The sequence below is a fragment of the Leuresthes tenuis genome, unplaced genomic scaffold (assembly GCF_036924035.1).
Source record: "Leuresthes tenuis unplaced genomic scaffold, fLeuTen1.0.hap1 SCAF_7, whole genome shotgun sequence".
Lineage (NCBI taxonomy): Eukaryota > Metazoa > Chordata > Actinopteri > Atheriniformes > Atherinopsidae > Leuresthes > Leuresthes tenuis.
Window position 1 is genome coordinate 7,447,155 of NW_027325361.1, and position 19,027 is coordinate 7,466,181.

Genomic DNA, 19,027 nt, shown 5'->3' on the forward strand with positions numbered 1-19,027 from the left:
TGTCTGATGGATCATTTTGTGATGAATATAAGGTTTTATAGAAGTCCCTAAAAGCATTGTTGATTACATCGGGGTCATGGGTGACATTTCCTTTTGAGATTTGTTTTGTTGTACAGATTCTAAAGCTTCCTGGAACATTTCTTAAATGTAAATAAATTCAGCCGACTTTATGGATCCTAACTTATTCAAAAGGTTTCTGTGTGCTCAGTTGAAGTATCTCTCTCTTGAGTTAAATTAAATTTGAGAGGTGCACTGCGTTTTAAAGTGACATTAGTTCCGTGTTTTTCCATGCATGTCTCCTTTAGTTAATAGAATATGATGAACATCTCCTTTTTTTGCAGAAAAATTAAAACATTGACTGTTAATGTGAAAGTGGATGTTTGGTGTTCATATGTGAAAATGATGAGTGTTAAATTATCGTCCTTACTGCATTACTGAATGTTTGGTCAGCAACCTGACAAGTGTTAAATGTTCACAAAATGTGTCAGTTAGGATGATAATTGTGGTCAAATGTTGTGGTGACTTCACTTTGAAACAAAGCTAGTATAATTACAACAGTTCAGTTGCTTCATAAAATGTAAGTATAAACTGAATGGAGTGATTTGCTTGTCTGGTAAACCAATAATTTATTCATAATAGAGCAAAGAAAACATATCAAATGATACAATTGAGAAAAATTAGCTCATGTTGAATTTGATGGCCATGTTTACCACTGTCTGTCTTCACCTCTTCTTTTGACAACAGTCCATAAACATCTTGAATGGGAGATTTAGAGAGGAATGTTGTACTACTTTTGACATAGGATTCTAGCTACTCAACAGTCTTGTGTCTTTTTTGTCACGATTTGCATTTTGTGATACGCCAAATGTTTTCTGTTGTGAAAAGTGTGTAGAGTCAGATGCTTCTTTAGCTCAGATGCAACAAAGAGCAGTATAGGAGTTCATGCCTGCAGCAATAATTTTTTTATAATTACTGTTAAATGTTGTTCTTTGTTTATATTGTAAAAATAAATTCCCTTTTTTGTGATAAATAAAGCAAAATTGATGTTATAGTATAAAACATATAAGCTAAAACATGTCAAGCCATTGGATTCTACTTTTAAATATTATGAAGACTACAGTCCTTCTGCATATGACCCTGCAAACACACAAACTTTATGGTCATACTTTAGCACAGTTAATAGTGATTGACACATTGTGCTTATCATGTACTCCCACGCTGCACCCTAAGATGTGGGTGGTACCATGTCTGTTAGTCGTGGTAGGCCAAAGGCGACAGCGAGTAGAGTTTCCCACTTATGTTTCCTCTGAGGAGAAAATAAGAAAAGAACAACAACCATACATCTTCTTTTCTCTGTACATTCATGTCATGGAGAATGTAAAGCTACCTGTTGCAAATATAGGATAATGTTGAAATGTTCCCTCTGACTTGAGAAAATTGTCAGTTTATCAGAGAGAATCTGATAATCTCTGTAGCCCTTCTTAAAATGTTGTGCTTTTGTAGACTTACTATCTCTGGAGCATTCAGTTTGATTTTCAATTGATGCCATTCAGAACAGTAAACTGTAGAAGTAGTTCAATGACTTCACCTGGAGAACACCATGCTTTTCCCCTTAAGCACAAACAACTACTGCTGACATCAAGTTGGCGTGCGTTGCAACAGCGTTGGCAGAACTTGCCAGGTTATTTTCCCCAAAACAGCAATTCAGCATGAATACTCAGCTATGAATCTGATGTGTAATGAATCTTCCCATCTGTGATAGCAACATTTTTGATGAGATTTTTTTTTATTTTACTTTAGAACACACTTTGCCAAGTATGGGTGAAATGTTATTCTGTATGAGGTAGGTGAGTTTATTGGCTTTCCCCCCTTGTTTGGATTAAGAGGTCCAATCTATGGGGGTCAAGTTCAATAAACATGGTGGTGTCAAGGCTAAGTGGAGATGTATTTAATGAAGCTCCCTCTGTTTTTTCCCAAGGCAGAGTCTAAGGTCCATTTCTTACCTGCTGCCTCTATCACTCTGCTATCCAACAGTTCCTAGCCTGCAGCTCTCCTGTATTTGTGGAGCCCTCACAGTGTGAGGTAGGCAGGAGACATTCTTTGCAGCTCTGCTGATTGGAGCAAGTACTTTATTTGCTCTGGGTCAGACATTGGCTTTGTCAAACATACTCATATTTCTGTTTATTTTTGTAGTTCTCAGCTCTGCTTCGGTGTCTACGTGAGGATCCCTGTGACCATCAAGATGTCACAGTACAAAATGTTCGCAAAATAAAATGTTCCTTTGTGGATAAAGTTTCTTGATATTTCCTTTTGGAATTTTCTTTCAGCATGTAGATATTTTACAGACTTCCAATCCATCTGATGTATTTGCTCCCTTGGCTGGAAATATGCTGCTTTCTGATAACAGTTAATCTTAAGGGCTAAGAATTTTATATAAGAGTAATTATACAAGTTTTATTTAAGAGGAACTCCTGAATAGTAACATCTGTAGTTGAGATGTGGATAAGGAACACTGCACAAATCTTTGTGTGCTGCAGATTTCATGATTCATTTTATCTCTGGAAGTTATGTAAGTAGATAATAGAATCCTGAATTGTAGGAGTAGTTCTCTTTTTTGATAATAACATCTGGTTAAGAAAAAAGAACTGGAAAGGGTACTGGGCTCCGTTGTGGTGTGGTGTTGCCTCACAACAAGAAGGTCCCTGGTTTGAATCTTGGCTGGGCCTTTCTGTGTTGATTTTGCATGTGGGTTTACTCCAGCTTCCTCTCACAGTCCAGAACATGCATATTAGGCTAATTGTTGATTATAAATTGAAAATAGCGAGTTGTAATACTAGTGACCGGAGAGTGAGTGTTGTCTCTGTGTTGGCCCTGTATGGACTAGCAAACTGCCTCTCATGCGATGGTAGCTGGAATTGGCTCCTCTGCAACGCTGAATTAGATAAAGTAGGTATAGAAAATGAATGGATGGAAAGAGTAACTGCTGTTTCTGTCAATAGCCTTTAGACACTGAAGCCAATGTCATCATGGAGCACACATATTTTGGCTCAGCAACAGCAAGTTCCTAGTCATTTTATGTTTATGTATTTAGCAGACGCTTTTATCCAAAGCGACTTACAAATCAAGATATAACAAGCTATACAAGCCTTTGCAAGAGCATTCAAGTAGATGGGAGCCGTTCCATTAAGCACTTTGTAGGCTAACATCATTGAATTTGATGCGGGCGGCTAAGGGTAGCCAGTGGAGTTCAATGAACAGAGGGGTGACGTGTGTTCTTTTAGGCTGACCGAAGACCAGACGCGCCGCTGCGTTCTGGACCATCTGCAGAGGTTTCACAGCACAGGCTGGGAGACCAGTCAGGAGAGCATTGCAGTAGTCAAGGCGGGCGATGTCCATGGCCTGCACCAGGAGTTGGGTGGCATGTTGGGTTAGGTATGGTCTGATCTTTCTTATGTTTAGTAATGCAAAGCGACATGAACGAGTAACCGAGGTAACGTGTTCTTTGAAGGTTAGTTGGTCATCAATCATGACACCCAGGTTTCTAGCAACCTTTGATGGAGCAAGAGATAGGGATTCAGTTTGGATGCTGTGATGTATGGTTGGTTTGGCTGGGAAGACCAGCAGTTCAGTTTTTGGGAGGTTAAGCTGGAGGTGATGGGCTTTCATCCATGTTGATATGTCAGAGAGACAGTCTGAGATTCGTGCTGAGACCGTGTGGTCGTCAGGTGGGAATGACAGATAGAGCTGGGTATCATCAGCATAACATTGGTATGAGAAGCCATGTGATCGGATGATCTGTCCTAATGAGTTGGTGTATATGGCAAAGAATAGAGGTCCCAATACTGAACCTTGGGGGACCCCTGTGGCGAGGTGGTGCGCTGCAGAAGTGTGACCAAGCCAGGATACTTTGAAAGACCGACCAGTGAGGTATGATTCAAACCAGGAGTGTGCTCTCCCTGTGATGCCCAAGCTAGAGAGTATGGACAAAAGGATACTGTGGTTGACAGTGTCAAATGCAGCTGATAAGTCGAGCAGGATAAGTACAGAGGACTTAGCTGTCGCTCTGGCTTCTTTTAATGCTTCTGTCACAGCTAACAGAGCCGTTTCGGTGGAGGCAGAGCCGTTTTGGTGGAAATACTAGAATTAAAAATTACTGTGGATGCTGACCAATTGTTTTTGCTCACTGTCTCCAAAGAAGATGCTTTACCCATTTTGAACAAGCAACACATCTTTCAAACATTCTGACATAAAATTTGTATTTTTCGGTTCAGAATAAAATGTATTTGTTTCAGACTTGTCTGTGTTCCATATCTGTTCAAAACAGATCTCAGTTGGCAAAGAAAAATCAAAATACATAAAACAGATATAACCATTGGATATTAGTTTCTACATTTGCTCATAAGCTTCCTTAATTTTACTGACAACATCCTACAACATTCTTCCACTTCTTATTCTTATTCATCCACACAGTGTTAACAGGAGTTCAGTTATGCACAAGAGGGGGCAGAACTTTATACCATTCTTACATTTAGTGGAGCATTAGATGTATCATCATATTATCACAGAAGACCTTTGGAATCACTTGAAATTACACTGGCATCAGCCGCTTAGCATGTCAACTTTAAAATATATTCCTGAAGCATAAATATTGTCACATGTCATTATTTGTATTACATCTTCACGTTTTGTTGAAATTTTTAATACTGCATCATCTTTTTTTAACAGTCTTGCATATTGCAGCTTTTAAAATGTAACAAATGAAAAACAATACTTCTGTTTCTTGAAACAAAGTCCTTTATATCTACAGTGAGGACAAAATGAGAGGTAATTTTGGTGTTCTCTTTCAATCTCATTTTCTATATAATAATAATAATTGGAGAAGATAATGGACCTTCATTCCAGCAAGTAAAGAAAACTCATGCTGGAGAAGTTAATTTCACTTAAATGATTCTCTTCTCAGACGGTCATCTGACATTTACATATAATTATATGATGCACTTAGCCAAGAGTTTTCTCAACTCTCCAAAGTGTAATTATTTTTAACAGACACCAAATGTCTTAACAAAGCTGACACCGGCCATTTAACAATCAGACATAATGCTTTACACTTTTTTTTTTTTTCTTTTTTTTTCAAATATGGCCATGCTCCGACTATCCAGATGACAGCAAATGTGACCACACTGGACTACACTGTGGCATCGTCCTCTTCAGAACCCTGACATCTTCGGATCCCCAAGTGAAAGTAATCTGACAGTTCAGTGGGTTTGGCTTTTACTCAGGCAGGCTGTCAGAAACTTGTGGTTAAAGTGTTACAAGGGTCCCCACATCTGCTACTGTTACTGCACACGCCTTCAAGTTGACCTACTTTTGAACATTTATACATTTTTTAAGTTGAGGGGGTTATTGCAAAAGAGGGGCGATGTCATGGCTTGGTTAACCACAGGTATGTTCCAACATACAACAAGGATTTGTTTGGATAATGTAGGGACAGGCCACACAGGGACTGTTTTCTCTTGGCTTCTACTAAATGAGTTATCGTTATATAACACTGTCCTTACAAGCCATGAGTTAGCTTCATGTTAAATTTGACTAGCATGACAACACTTTTTTGTCTACGCTCTCACCTATTTGACATGTGTAGACCTTTGTGTCTTCTGGAAAGGAAGACTTATCAGAAATGTTCTATGTGCATCCTCTAAAACGTATGCATGTGAAAGCTTGTCTGTTAATGTGCGTGTGCAATGCAGTGTAAAAACTAAAAGAATGTAACAATAGTATAATCAGATCTACGTTTTAGCAAGTTATTTATTCAAACCTCCAGACTCTGTTTCTTAAGAGACCTTCAATGAAACTGCTGCCTGTGGCAAACCTTTGATAGATCTGTAACTTATTTATTTAAATTCACTTAGCCCTCTCAGAAAACAAAGGGAACCATTTTAGGACAGTGATTATTTTTTTTTTACATGATATCAGAGATTTGGTACCTGAAAGGCTTAGATGCCCTGATCCATTTACTGTAGTTGTTGCATTACTAACGAGATCTCTAAATTCATTCTAAATTCCTCTTGGTTGATTGCCCTGAAATGCAGTCATTATTTCCATTTTGTACTCCACTGGTCTTTGAACTTTGCATTAGGTCTCTGATAAACGTTACTATCATCATTTGTGTCTTGAATGTCTTGGAGTTATGACGCAGAAGACTCACGCTTCAAACTTGTGTGTGCACGTCATTACATAGTCCAATTCTTCCATTTCTTTATATCATCAGTTGTATCTTACATGATATTATGAAAATCAAAACAAAGCTAGAAAAAAAACCTCAATCTTCAATCTTAAGTTCTTAAGAAGAAAATAGTAAATTATTCTGAAAATTTGTTTGAAAATTTATTTGTGACAAAACTGCAAACTATTTGACATTGTTTTACACTTTAAATGTAGGCTTCTTAATAAGTTGACAAACAATGACAGTTTATTCAAAGAGGTGAGCCTCCTTGTGTGTGAAGCTCAGTGGAATGCTGTATCCTCATTATACTGGAGCGTGGGACTCTGTTGCCTGGTGCAGGGAGGCTAGGATGACCCTCAGGAATGCCATTGTTGTGTTCTCAATTGCCTTTCCAAATACACCATGCTCTATCAGACTGATTGTCCTTTTTAGCAGAATGCGATATCCACGGGTACCAGGGGCAAGAGAGGGGAGAATTGGTCCATAAAAAGCCCAAATAAAAGGCTGTTCTCTCTGCTCCGTCTCCCTTGTCCTGTGCTGGAACGGCAGGAATGTGGCAGGCAGACCGACTGGCCCTCAGAGCCTTCAGCCTCTAATGAATTTTAAAAGGTCTTTTTCATTCAAAGCAGGGTGCTGGTGTCGCCTGGCGAAGCACTCAGGGGAAAAAGAGGAGGGTGGAGAGAAGAAGTAGCACAGGCTCGGGGGGGAGGAGAGGAGGAGGAGGGCTGGCAAAGTGAGTTGGCACCAACACAGGCTTGGGTATCTGATGTCCCTCGCAGTGAGAGATAATAGGTCACTCTACATGAGAAGTCACTCTAGAAGCATTCTTGACCCTGCCACGAGGGTCCAAAGAGAATACAGAGAATGTGAGACAAAATAGGAGGAGTGAACAAAATGAGGAGTACAAAAATAGTTTAGTCACAGTCAAACAAGACAGCATATCAATGAGTGAGTCTCGGAAGTGTTGGTTGTGGGTAATTTTTAAGTAATCTACTATACACACATGGAAATCATATTTTTTTCTCATTCATGCCTTAGCAAAAAATGCAAATGGACAGATTTCCCAATGTGTAAAGAATGTTCCTTTTACCTATTAAGACCTACAGGTTTACCACACACTTTCGACAGGTTTACCAGGTTTGTCCATGTTTAGTGGGCCCCTCAGGACAAGAGGGATTAGCAGGTGACATTTTTTTTCTTGAAGAAAATCAACTTCAACTTGACAGTCAGTGGATCTCTGCTGTATGCCACCTTAACTTTACCAAACCAGTAGAATGAATAAGTATCAGCAAAAAAACCCCAAAATAATATCAATCTCAAGCTTAATCTGTTTTAATGGGACGTGTTTCTGTGTGGAGCTGTTATGTCCTGCTGTGGAATTCTTATTGTTTTCCAACTGTGCAGCTGCTATCAGGGCAATCGTGACAACGGCTTTGCTAGCTCATGGACATTTTGCAACAACGTTTGGCAAAACTCACAAACAATCTTTTAACCGATTGGGCTGATAGAGGATAATATGACTAAGGAGGAAGACCAGAAAAATAAATGTACGCTGCATTCACTGCCTGCTTTATAGTTGGAGAACACCTGCTGTTTCCTCTGACAGTAACTTGGCTTTGAATCCTGTACTGTACATGCAGCAAGCACACAGGTTTTGAGTTTCGGTTACTTTTTGATATAGTGTTGCAATATACAAGATATGTGATCTTAGTTTTGACATTCCCGTCTCTTGGGACTTTCCAAATATTGTGAACAAAAGATCCATGTCCATGTTAGGTCCAAAAAAAAACCAACAAAAAAAATAAACCTAAACTGATAACAACTGTAACAAGAGTTGAGACATTTCTGTAAAAATAACACTTTTCTAAATTGTTTGCAAATGGCCATGTCAAAACAAAAAAGTCAATGTTCCTAGAAAGTGTATGTGTAAAAGCTGGAAAAAACAAGCCACGCTATACACCTGGCAGGTGTGCATAGACATGAGTATGACATCTGAGAGACTCAATCACAATGGCAACCTCAAAACAATCCATAAAAAACATGAATGATGCAGACACGTGATTATATTATGGCTCCAGGACGTTTTTTTGGCTTATTTCCGGCCTTTTGCTGCCAAAAGAAGAGTGTTTAAATTCTAAAGCTTGCAGAGACATTGTGGCTGAACAGTTGCATCCTTTTTATGAACACTATGTGTAGTTTTTCTTTTCAAATCAATGCCTATGACATAAACACGATTCCTCAAGTGAACCTGTACAGTTCCAGGATTTCCAATGGGTTGTCATTTTAGATGAGATGAAGATACATGTTTGGAGTAATTCCTGTGTATGGCTAGTGTGCTGCTATTGACTCTGTTTCCTTTTTCAATTTTTGGTATTTTAGGTAAGCTTATAGTTTCAGTATTTATTTAAAGCAAATTTTGTCCCATTCTCTTTAGACAGAATATTGTTTCAACCTAGAATTTATAATCATCTGAACCGAAGTTAGGGCCTTAAATCCAGTACCATTGAGGCCTACTTGTCCAATCTGTGTTGTTCCAGCACTTAAGTTGCTCTGTGGTACTGTTATGGACTGGCTGGGGTTATTAGAGTTGAAAATGTTGCTGATTTGTGGAGAAAACATAAAAGAAACATTCTTATTTGTGTTAGTAATGATTAATGTAATGTTTAGGATGTTGCTTAGGGATGGGATGTTGCTTAGAATCACAGTGTGATTATAAGACCAGAAGATGTGGGCTGTGCCACTAAGATTGGCTCTGAACATCTGGCTTTGAACAACTGTACATCAGCAGAATGCTTGAAATATATATGAAAAAAAATGTTACTTGCTCAGAGTTTTTATGGACTGGTAATGCATGCCATGCTCACTTTTCATGATATCGGTCCTATTGTTTATTGTATTCAAAGACAATGCTGGCAAAATAATCACAATTAGCAATCCAGTGTAAAAATAGAGAGTTATCGCACCTTTCCTCGTGACCACTGGGGCCTGAGAGATGGGGCCTATTATTTTCAGTTTATACAGTATATGGATGAACTTCCTGAAAAGTTAGTGTATGACTGAATGATTGATGTTGAGTTTCTTATTGATCATCTGATGCTCTGTATACTGGTGACTTAAAGCAGGATCATCTGATCGTTGTATTGTTCACACTACACAACATGGTTCTCTTATATTCCAAAATGACATCTTAAATTCCAGCTGTACTACCAAACATTACATTACACTATACATGATACAGGGAGCTCTTCTTATTAATTTTTAAAATATACTCTATGGTATACTTTTTATGTTCTTTTTGTTTTCATTTATTTATTTGACTTTTTTGATCTGACAGTGACTTGCCTGTCTGAAATAAAAATGAATCTCTCTAAAGATAAATCTGATTAACAACAAATTCTCTGTAAAACTTTGCACCCACAAAACCTAATACCAAAGCTTCAACATTACTCATGATATGAAAAACATCCTGAGTAAATTCAAACCAAACAGGGTACCTTTGCTTGTTTGAAGCATTAGAAAGAGCCAATGATTAAGACTTAGGGATAAATAAAATAACATTATTTTTTTTGTCACTCTTATTTTTCCATTTGCACTAAATTTCTGGTTCAAGCATAAGTTGTGATGTTCAGCAGAAGAGGCAACTTATAAAATGTAACACACACACACACACACATTAGATAGAAAAGATACCATTCTGCAATTTACAGTATCTACACATGGACCATTACATTTCATCTGGTGGCCCGGGAAGCATGAACACACTTTGTGTCACATCACCCACAATGATGTCAGAGGAAATGCCAGAGTGTTGAGGTAAAGAGCTGTATTTTACAGTCTACTATATTCCTGGGACGATGACCACAATGAGGCAAAGGACTACAGTGTGCCAGAGATGAGATAAGGAGGAGGTTGATGTATGAGACGAGTGCGTCTTCTCAGAAAATATCAAATAAATCATCTCAAATAAATCATCTCACGTCTTTTAAGGGATGAAATGAATAGACACAGCTTATTAGCTTTGTTGTACAGACCTAGCCTCACTGACTGGGAGAAAAATGCACAGAGGGTATTTTCAGAATGTATCTTAATAGACTCAGTGTGACTAAAGTGAATGATGTGTGATGAATAAGTGATAGCACAGGACAATCTTTGTGAGGTCTGAAAGAAACTGCACTGACACACAAAGACAACAAAACACGTGACTAGAGCAAACATCAAAAGTGTTAATTTGCTCTTGCTCATTCGGATTGTTCCTCATAACCTGACTCAGCCTTTTTTATTTCCCAGAAAACTTATCTTCAAACCTAACTAAATGAAAAGCAGAGGGTGTTTTGGCAATCCTGCTCAAAAATATGAGCAGGATTAGCTGTTACCTATACTTAATATGTTGCACGCTGTGGCTGTCAAAGCTTTTAAGAAACCACTAATGAATTGTGAACCCATTTTCTTTGAAGGACGCGCTGTTCCTCCTGGCTAACTGAAGCCGGAAGATGAGCCTGCAGTGAAGAAGAAACATGGAGTTGGAAAGTTTGTCTTATTTCTGGAAAGCGAAGAGATTGGAGAAATGCCATTCTGACTTTGAGCCACTGAGGCCATTTAAACAACCATGAAAATGATAAATAATAGCTTGTAGTTGCCAGTAAAACAGTAAAGGCTGTTTGTATTTTTGCACAAAGGACAGTTTGTGCAGGTGAGAAGAAAGTACATCTGTGCATTCACGTGTGTATAACTGAAGCCTCTGCTGTGTTATCTAAAAGCACATGGCAGTCTACCTGGATGACCTCATACTTTGGCCTTTTGCAGATGAGGAGAAGCAGAAGCATTATGTTCGCCCAAAATCACAGTGAGCAGGCTGAGGTCATGGTGAGATAGGGCTTGTGGAAACACTGATGCTTTCGCTAACATGACTGGCCTTGGAAACTACTCCCCTAGGAACCCCAAAAAACAGGACAGTAAAATCTCACTGGGCGGTCAGACAGGAGAACAGACCAGCCGGAGTTCAGCCAACAGAAGACCTGCTCTTCCTGCAGGTTGTGGTTTCAGTTGAAAGGACATGCAGGCAAAGTGTGGATTTCCTGTAATTTTCCATTAAGGGATGCATATCATGACATATGCTAATATTAACCTGGCGGCAACCATCCTTACACTTCCTACCTATAAATATATGAAAGACCAATGACCCAGAACAGGATGACAGAAAGCCCTATTTCCAAAGTTTGTGTTGGTCCTTTAGTGTACCTATTTTCCCCAGCCACCACCTTGTAAAAGTTTAACGTACTTCCTACAAAATGACATCATTTCACGGCTCATTGAAATGATGTCATCACAAACTGTTGGAGAGAAAGGGTTTTATTTCATTGCAATCTCAGGAACCTAGGCTTTTTTAAATACAGTCCTGAAGATTCCCTAAGTGAATCATATCAATACTTGATCATCTCATGTCCGATTAGAGCTAGACCAAATCCTCACATAAGAATATAAGAAAAACAGACATAACGTTTATTATAAATTGTCACAATTTCTTTGTTTTCTTTTTTTTTTTGTTTAGTATCAGCAGGTTTTTTAAGAATATTTCTCTTTGTGTCCTTGTTCCAGACGGAGGTGATGAAAGGGGCTCTCCAAGATCTGAATCTGAACATAGTGGAAATGACTGATGAGAATGCTACACTGGATGGAGGGGATGTGCTCTTTACTGGTAGGTTTCATTGCAACCTACCAGTACATTTTCAAGCTCAACATGCTTTTAGATTTATTATACATTTTTGTTTATAGGTATGAAATAAGTCTGTGGTTGTCACAAGCAATTAGTCCATGTTACACTGCTACATATTAAGTGCATGTAGGTGAAATCACTTCAGGTTTTATGACCATACATGTTTGAGAATAACTTGAACTTAAAAAACAAACAAAAAAAAATAATAATATTTTGAAAGGACACATGTTGTAAGTTGCTGTTGTAGTCTTGTTTACTTTCACCTAAAAGTGCTTTATGTCATCTGTTACGGATAAAACTGAAGTAAAAGGATCCAATTGTAAATCATGACTTTTCTTAATTTGCTTCATATGTTGAACAGACAACTGTACTTCTTAGACTTGTATGAACAAGACAATATTATTGTAAACAGGAAATTATTGAGAGTAGTAGTATAACAGAACCTCTATAGTCCAGAGAGGGTATGTGAGCAGATGTTTGGCTGTAAGTATGCATCTGTATTTCAGATTCTCCACACAAACATTCCTCTGTGTGACCTCGATTCTCCTTGAAATATTCTGTCGTAAAACTACAGGGGATAATAAGACTGATGAGGGCAGAGAAACAAGAAGATGGTGGTCCATATTTGATCCTTGGTGCTTTTTGTTATTGCTGTGTGGTGATTTAAAGTGTGGGTCAGTGCCTTCTTCACTGCATATGCCTTAAGGAAAAAGTACAGTACACGTAATTGGGTTTCTAGACTCTGGCTCTATGCTGTCGTTCTTTTCAGCTGAAATGGGTTTCACATGACAGGGATAAGAACATTTCCTGCTGGCAGGGCCCCTGCTAATGGCTCATATTGTAAAGGCTCAGCAGCAACATAAGGAGCCCATCCCTGAGCTCAGTGTGCTGCCGCAGCTGAGCCAGGCATTCAGGGCTCTGTATGCACTATTGGCCCTGGTATATATAAAAAACACAAGATGACTGCAGTGATCCCCTACAGTAACTTCAACACTCACTCTGTTGCTTGATATTTAGACTGTATGACCTGAGACTTCAGAGATTCAGATTTCCGGATGACATATTCTTTTCACAATGCAAATTGCACTTTGTCTTCAGGTCGAGAATTCTTTGTGGGCCTCTCCAAACGGACCAATCAGAGGGGAGCAGAGATCCTAGCCGATGCATTTAAAGTGAGTTTATGTTCTGTAAATGGTAAAATGAAAAAGACAAACAAATACTCAGGTGGTAGTTTAAGAGCCAATTGCTTAATAAAAACACCTTAATGACTTGTAATGAAAATGTATTATGTTAGTATTTCATGAGAAAAGTTCATGACTTTTTAATGTAATTGTAGTGAGGTCGGATATGTTTTTGAGCAAAGATGATCTGCAACAAGACGGCACATGGCATGTTTTGAATGAAAAAAATCTCTTTTGCAGATCAGTTTGTCAGAAAGTTGACAATATAATCAGAAAGTTTAGAACATATGAGGCTTTTGTCAGATGGGGTTCCAGGATTTTTCCTTTGGAGATTGCAGGAAGACAGTGTTGCCAAATATAGTTTGGCAAACTCCATATGACACAGATACATTACAACAAATGACTTTTCGGTTGGTTTTCTTGTTTTTTAAACAGTTTAGAGCTTAGTGGTATTGCATTTGAAAGCACTTCCTCATTGATATTCATGTATCCTGATGGGGACGCCCATATTTTAAACAGTCTATGATGTTGTCTTATTCTGCTAGTATGCTGAATCTTACTAAACAGTTGTCTATGTGCTCATGCTGCAGAGCTACAATAATACCCCAGTTAGATTCTAATGTTGTGAAAGATGTCTGGCTTTTTAGCTGCCTGTCTAATTTTTTTTCGAAGGGTAAATTCCTAACACAATATAGATGTTTCAGTGTTTGACAATGTCTATTGACATATCAGATAAGAAAAATAAAGCATGTCAATTCCATATACTTATGGAAGAGGAATATATTCATTTAGGTTATTTAACTAAAGATAAGGATATTTGGTTCAAATATGCTAGATTTTACATGCTGAAACTATAGAAAATATTGAGTTCCTTTTTTTGTAAATTCTTGTTATTGAAATGACATAGTCAGGAAATATGATAATGCTATGAACGTGTGTCCTACTACTTTTTTTATCACAAAGGAGAACGGGCAAGATAAATTAATTATTAATCCTAAAAGCTAAAAGCTGATATGACAATGATGTCATCACTCCATCCATTTTGCTTTTATCATTTTGCTTCATCTTCCTTTTTCTCCAATTTAATTTCTTTGTCCATCTATCACTCCATCCTCATCTTTAAGTGCATTAATATCTGTCCTCTGTGAATCCAGCTCTGCCTTTTGTTTCTTTGTTTCTTTCCTCACTGCATTCACCCTGCTCATCATATTATGGATGTCCAAATACCCATATGCATCAAAGCTACACAATATACACTGTTCATGAAAACATGAAATGTTGCAAGGTGATGTTGACAACCCAAATCAAAAGATGAAAAGTAGGTTGACAGTTTAAAGGAAACGTACCTCAGCAGAAATATGATCTTTTGAAATGATGGTGTTCAGTGACAAGTACGATAGAATAAGAATTTCTGCCTTGTTTTTTTTCACCGTTGGAGCAGAGATTATTGATTGTTGCACCGACAGCGTCCCAGTGGCAATGAGTAGTTAATGGTCTGGATCAGACCTCAGCTGGCTTTGAGGCATTTTTAATCAATTATTGATGCAAGGCTCTGCCACCTCTGTTCAAACTGATTACCCAAGCAGTTGATGAAACACATTTAAAAAGTATAATTTGAGGGAGTAAACCTCATATTAATTACTTTATGGACCATTTCACCTAATGTCGTAAATAATTAGAGAATTTGTCTTGACCACTCGGTTGCTGTACTTGTAGATTGTTCATGTGAGACACTTATGGGGATGTTTCTCTGCTGGATACAGATAAGTCATACTTAAACCCATGAAGTGTGTTTAAATGAGCTTATCATCAGTTGTTAATATCTCTCAAAAAAACTGCTGTCATTCTTACCCTTTAAAGAGCCTGTATTATGCCAGGTTCAATTAATTTTGACCACCATCAGAAGGAGGTTCACACACATTAATGTAAAAACGTTGTATTTTTTATTCATTATTATTTGGATCTTTTTTATTAGTAGTAGTTTTGTTCAATTTTCCGAACAAAAACTTCTAATACATTGCCTAAGCCCCTTACCCGAACCGTAACCATCACAGCCGAGGGCTTAATCCTTAGCCTAAACCTCACCATAACAAGAGTTTAACCCTAACAATAAGACCAAATTTTGACCCTCAAAAATCCCTTTAAACATGTGGGGCCTACTACTTGGTCCCTACAAAACACATTGGACCCCAAAAGTATAGTGGATTCCTTGTTTTTGGACCTTATGAATATATAAAGTATATATATATAAGTCGACACACTCTCACATACAACCACATGTGCAGACACACACACAGAGCTTCACCTTCTTTGTTTGACATCAAAGATCTTCTATCCTATCAAGATACTGCATATTAAGCTGCACATGTGGCATTGATATTGGAGCGAGAGATGAACAGACAGATTGTGGCTTCATCAGAAGTAATGAGGGCACTGCTCTGGTCCATTGTGGTAAAGAGATAGCTGAGCCGGAATTTACTGGTCCATCTTTGTTCCAACCCTAACCTATGGTCATGAAATCTGGGTAATGAGGTCAACGATACAAGCTGCCGAAATGGTTTTCCTTTTAGGTATAGAGGATGATTCATAAACAGTGTGTTTTCTGTGTCAGTGTAAACAAATGGTTATGACCAAGCAACGTGGTCAGAATATCAGGTTCTGGTTTGATCTAATAATCTAATCATGAGTGACACGACAGGAGACAGGATTGTTTTTTCTTTTTTGGCTTTTTGTTTCTGTCTGTTTCATTTTGGTCCTGTTAATATCAGTGATCAGTGTTTGCAACATCAAATCAAGTTAATATTTTCCTCACTGACTAATTTCCCATTTGTTGTTGTTTGACATTTACGAGATCGCTTCCAAGTTCGCCACTGTCTGCTCTCACATCCAAAGAAAATATTCTGAAGAAATATCCCAAACATTACTGAAACAACGCGTTTGTGTCACGGAGGATTTAAAGCATGCAGTCTGCAAACAGGGTCACAGCTCTTAAATGCAATACAATCTACCTTCAATCTAAAATTCAAGACATTTCGTTCCAAAAACTTCTATTTGTCACTTTTGGCTTCAGCCTGAACAGCCATGGAAAAGCTAAAAGCTTGCTGACACGTAAATTGAGAGGTAGGTCATAGTGTCAAGAGTTCAGCACATTATGGTAACCTCAACTGCCTTACTCTACTGCTTCCATCTTCCCATCTGTCTCTGATTTGACTCCGTCATTACAGATTCCTTTGTGTTTTCTGTTGTCTTTGATAAGAAGGGACTTAATGATCAATCTCTTGCAAATGACACCAGAAAAAAATCACTTGAGCGTCAATTATTGTTTTTTTTCGTTTTTTATCAGATTGATTCATCCTGTCAGTGTTGGTTTTTCCTTTCATTATCAAATTAAGGATAATTTTGTTGCCAGGTTTGTTTAGTGCTCAACAACTGCACACAGATGTGGAGGAGGCTTGTTTCTCTATGGTCTTCACAAGGGTTAGAGCAATGCATATTATCCAAGGAGTTTGTTCATTGGAAAGTCATACAGATCTTTAACCAGTTCTTTTCCATGATTGCTGAGAGGTGTTGATTAATAATTTCTACAAATCAGATACAAACATGAACATTTGAGTAAGGAAGCTGAGTCTTTTCAGGTCACAGCATGACAATGTATTAGCCTGTCAGTGTAGATTTAAAAGCAACTATTACTCCCTCTTTAACCCCTTTATCTTGATAAAGACAGAAGAACGGCTTGTATTTCTAATTTCACACAGAAACTTCCTGTTCATTTTTACGGAATGAAGAAAGTTAAGATAACATTCCATAATTCCCAGTAGTCTCCATTGAACCCTCTTAACAAGTGCCAAGAAAAGAGTTCAGGAAAACATCAAGGATTAAGTAATTTATGTTTTTTGCATGATGAACTGCTAGGTGCTATTTAGTTACTTATTTAGAACAAAGTGAATATTATTGTTTTAACTGAGCTAACAATCCACAATGAGTATTTACCTAATAAGCGTTATCATGACAACCTGAAAATTAAAATGTCACAGTGAGGCGTAACAGTGGAAGATGTGCAGAATGACTTTATGAGTTTAATGAAGCTTTACATTAGGAAACACATTCAAAGCACATAGTGAGCAAGACATGACCTGTATGTAAATTGTTAAGTCATTTTCAAACTAGAATTCTTATGGTCATTAAAATGTGTTTGCATAGGTTCAGGAAGAGGGCCTTCGACAAGTATAGTCTCTTATTCTAACGTAATAACATTTTTAGTTCATTTCAAAATTTACAGATCCAGTAGTCTAAACCCTGGCTTCAAAAACCCTCTGAAGACTAACACTGTCGAACTGTTGCAAAGAGTGGGAATCCTCTCCATTTCTTTCAGTCAGCAAGTAAATCTCAAAATGAAGTCAATGGTGAAATATTAACTACAGGCTTTAATTCTTGCAAATACATCAGCTTTAAACTGTTGCTTTAATGAAGCAGTCAGTCGAAGATCAACTGCTGAAGGCTAAAGATAAACTAAACCCTATCTGCCCCAAAACAGTACTGTACATATGCTCCTGTTCTGCATCGAGGAGCCACTTGTCTGTCATTTTAGATATGATTTGCTCATTGAATGTAATTTTAACCATTATCTTAACAGATTTAAATGATCTGAAAAAGTTTTTCAATCTCTGACAGGTTGTTCCACAAACACAAAAAGCTGCACCACTCAAATTGTTTCATCAGATTTCTTTTTTGTGTTGTCATACCCTATTCTCACTAGTTAGAAGGGTGCAGGGCTCAGTGGAATTTGTATTTGTATATCCATCCACAAATCTGTGTTTAGCGACTTCTCGAGAAAAAATTAGGCAGTTGTAATGCTCTTTACCTGTGCTGCTGTAAATCTCAACTCCCTGATTATGCTGATCTTCACCATTCATATCTCACTCTTTGATGTTTTGCAATATTTATTGAATTGATGCCCTTTTGATTGTGAACATGTCTTGAGGAATTTTTGGATCTAAGTTTCCAGGAACTCTCTCAAATCCATTCAGCTGCCATGCTCAACTATTATCAGTGTCAGTTGTTTTAGGTAGCTTTTTATGTAATCTGAGTTTTTGTAACACTAGTAATGACAACTTTTGGTAGGAAGACATCCTGCAGCCAGATAAAGCATCTCAAATCAGGCTTCCACAAGTTTTTATGTAATCTCCCCATGAGCCCTGAGCTTAGTGACATCACCTCTCAGACACTCCTGCTGTTTCCGCCCCTGAGCCTCACTACTTTATTTTAATCGCCTCTCCAAACCCCATCTAATGACCCTACACAGATTACTACACTGCTTTTTCAAAATGAAAAAAAAAGTACATTGATGAACGAAGCCTTACACAATTTGTTCCGAGTTATCACATAGATAAGTGGATATGCTACCATTTTGATTTTGTTCTTGTATGAAATGTTTCTTCAGATGTGATTATTCACCCATTAAACCAAACTACTTTTATTGAAGTATATCAGCAATGAATCACGTACAAAAGAGTTTGAGCCATGAGTATTAAGATACGTACAGAATCATTTTGATACCTGCCTCTATCCTATCCTCACAAGGCTTATCATATTCAGATAGTGTTATTGGGTTTTGCTTTACAGGATTATGCTGTTTCCACTGTGCCTGTGCTTGAGGGACTGCACCTGAAAAGCTTCTGCAGCATGGGAGGACCAGGCCTCATTGTCATCGGCTCCAGTGAACCAGCTCAGAAAGCCCTCAAAGTATGGAGCTTGTGCATTCATGTTTTTGTACTTCATTTAAACTATGGCTTTACTCTCCTCATCTGTCATGGAAACCACTGAATCAACATACTGGCAGTGTTTTCACTGCTATGACGCAGAATGACGCAGCTAATTCAATTTTTTTCTTGATCCTGTTAGCATGAATAA

At 37.9% G+C, this 19,027-nt stretch overlaps 2 protein-coding genes across 3 annotated transcripts in view; one reads left to right on the forward strand and one right to left on the reverse strand.

The window, feature by feature from the left end:
• The window catches only part of tie1 (tyrosine kinase with immunoglobulin-like and EGF-like domains 1), a 169,250-nt gene that overhangs the window by 101,292 nt on the left and 48,931 nt on the right, over positions 1 to 19,027 (reverse strand). The window lies entirely within an intron of this gene.
• The window catches only part of ddah1 (dimethylarginine dimethylaminohydrolase 1), an 83,016-nt gene that overhangs the window by 49,964 nt on the left and 14,025 nt on the right, over positions 1 to 19,027 (forward strand). For both annotated transcript variants that reach the window (XM_072389060.1, XM_072389059.1), the window contains 3 exons: positions 11,819 to 11,918; positions 13,035 to 13,108; positions 18,740 to 18,859. In XM_072389060.1, coding sequence (XP_072245161.1) covers positions 11,819 to 11,918; positions 13,035 to 13,108; positions 18,740 to 18,859 — 294 coding nt within the window. The remainder of the gene's footprint in view (positions 1 to 11,818; positions 11,919 to 13,034; positions 13,109 to 18,739; positions 18,860 to 19,027) is intronic.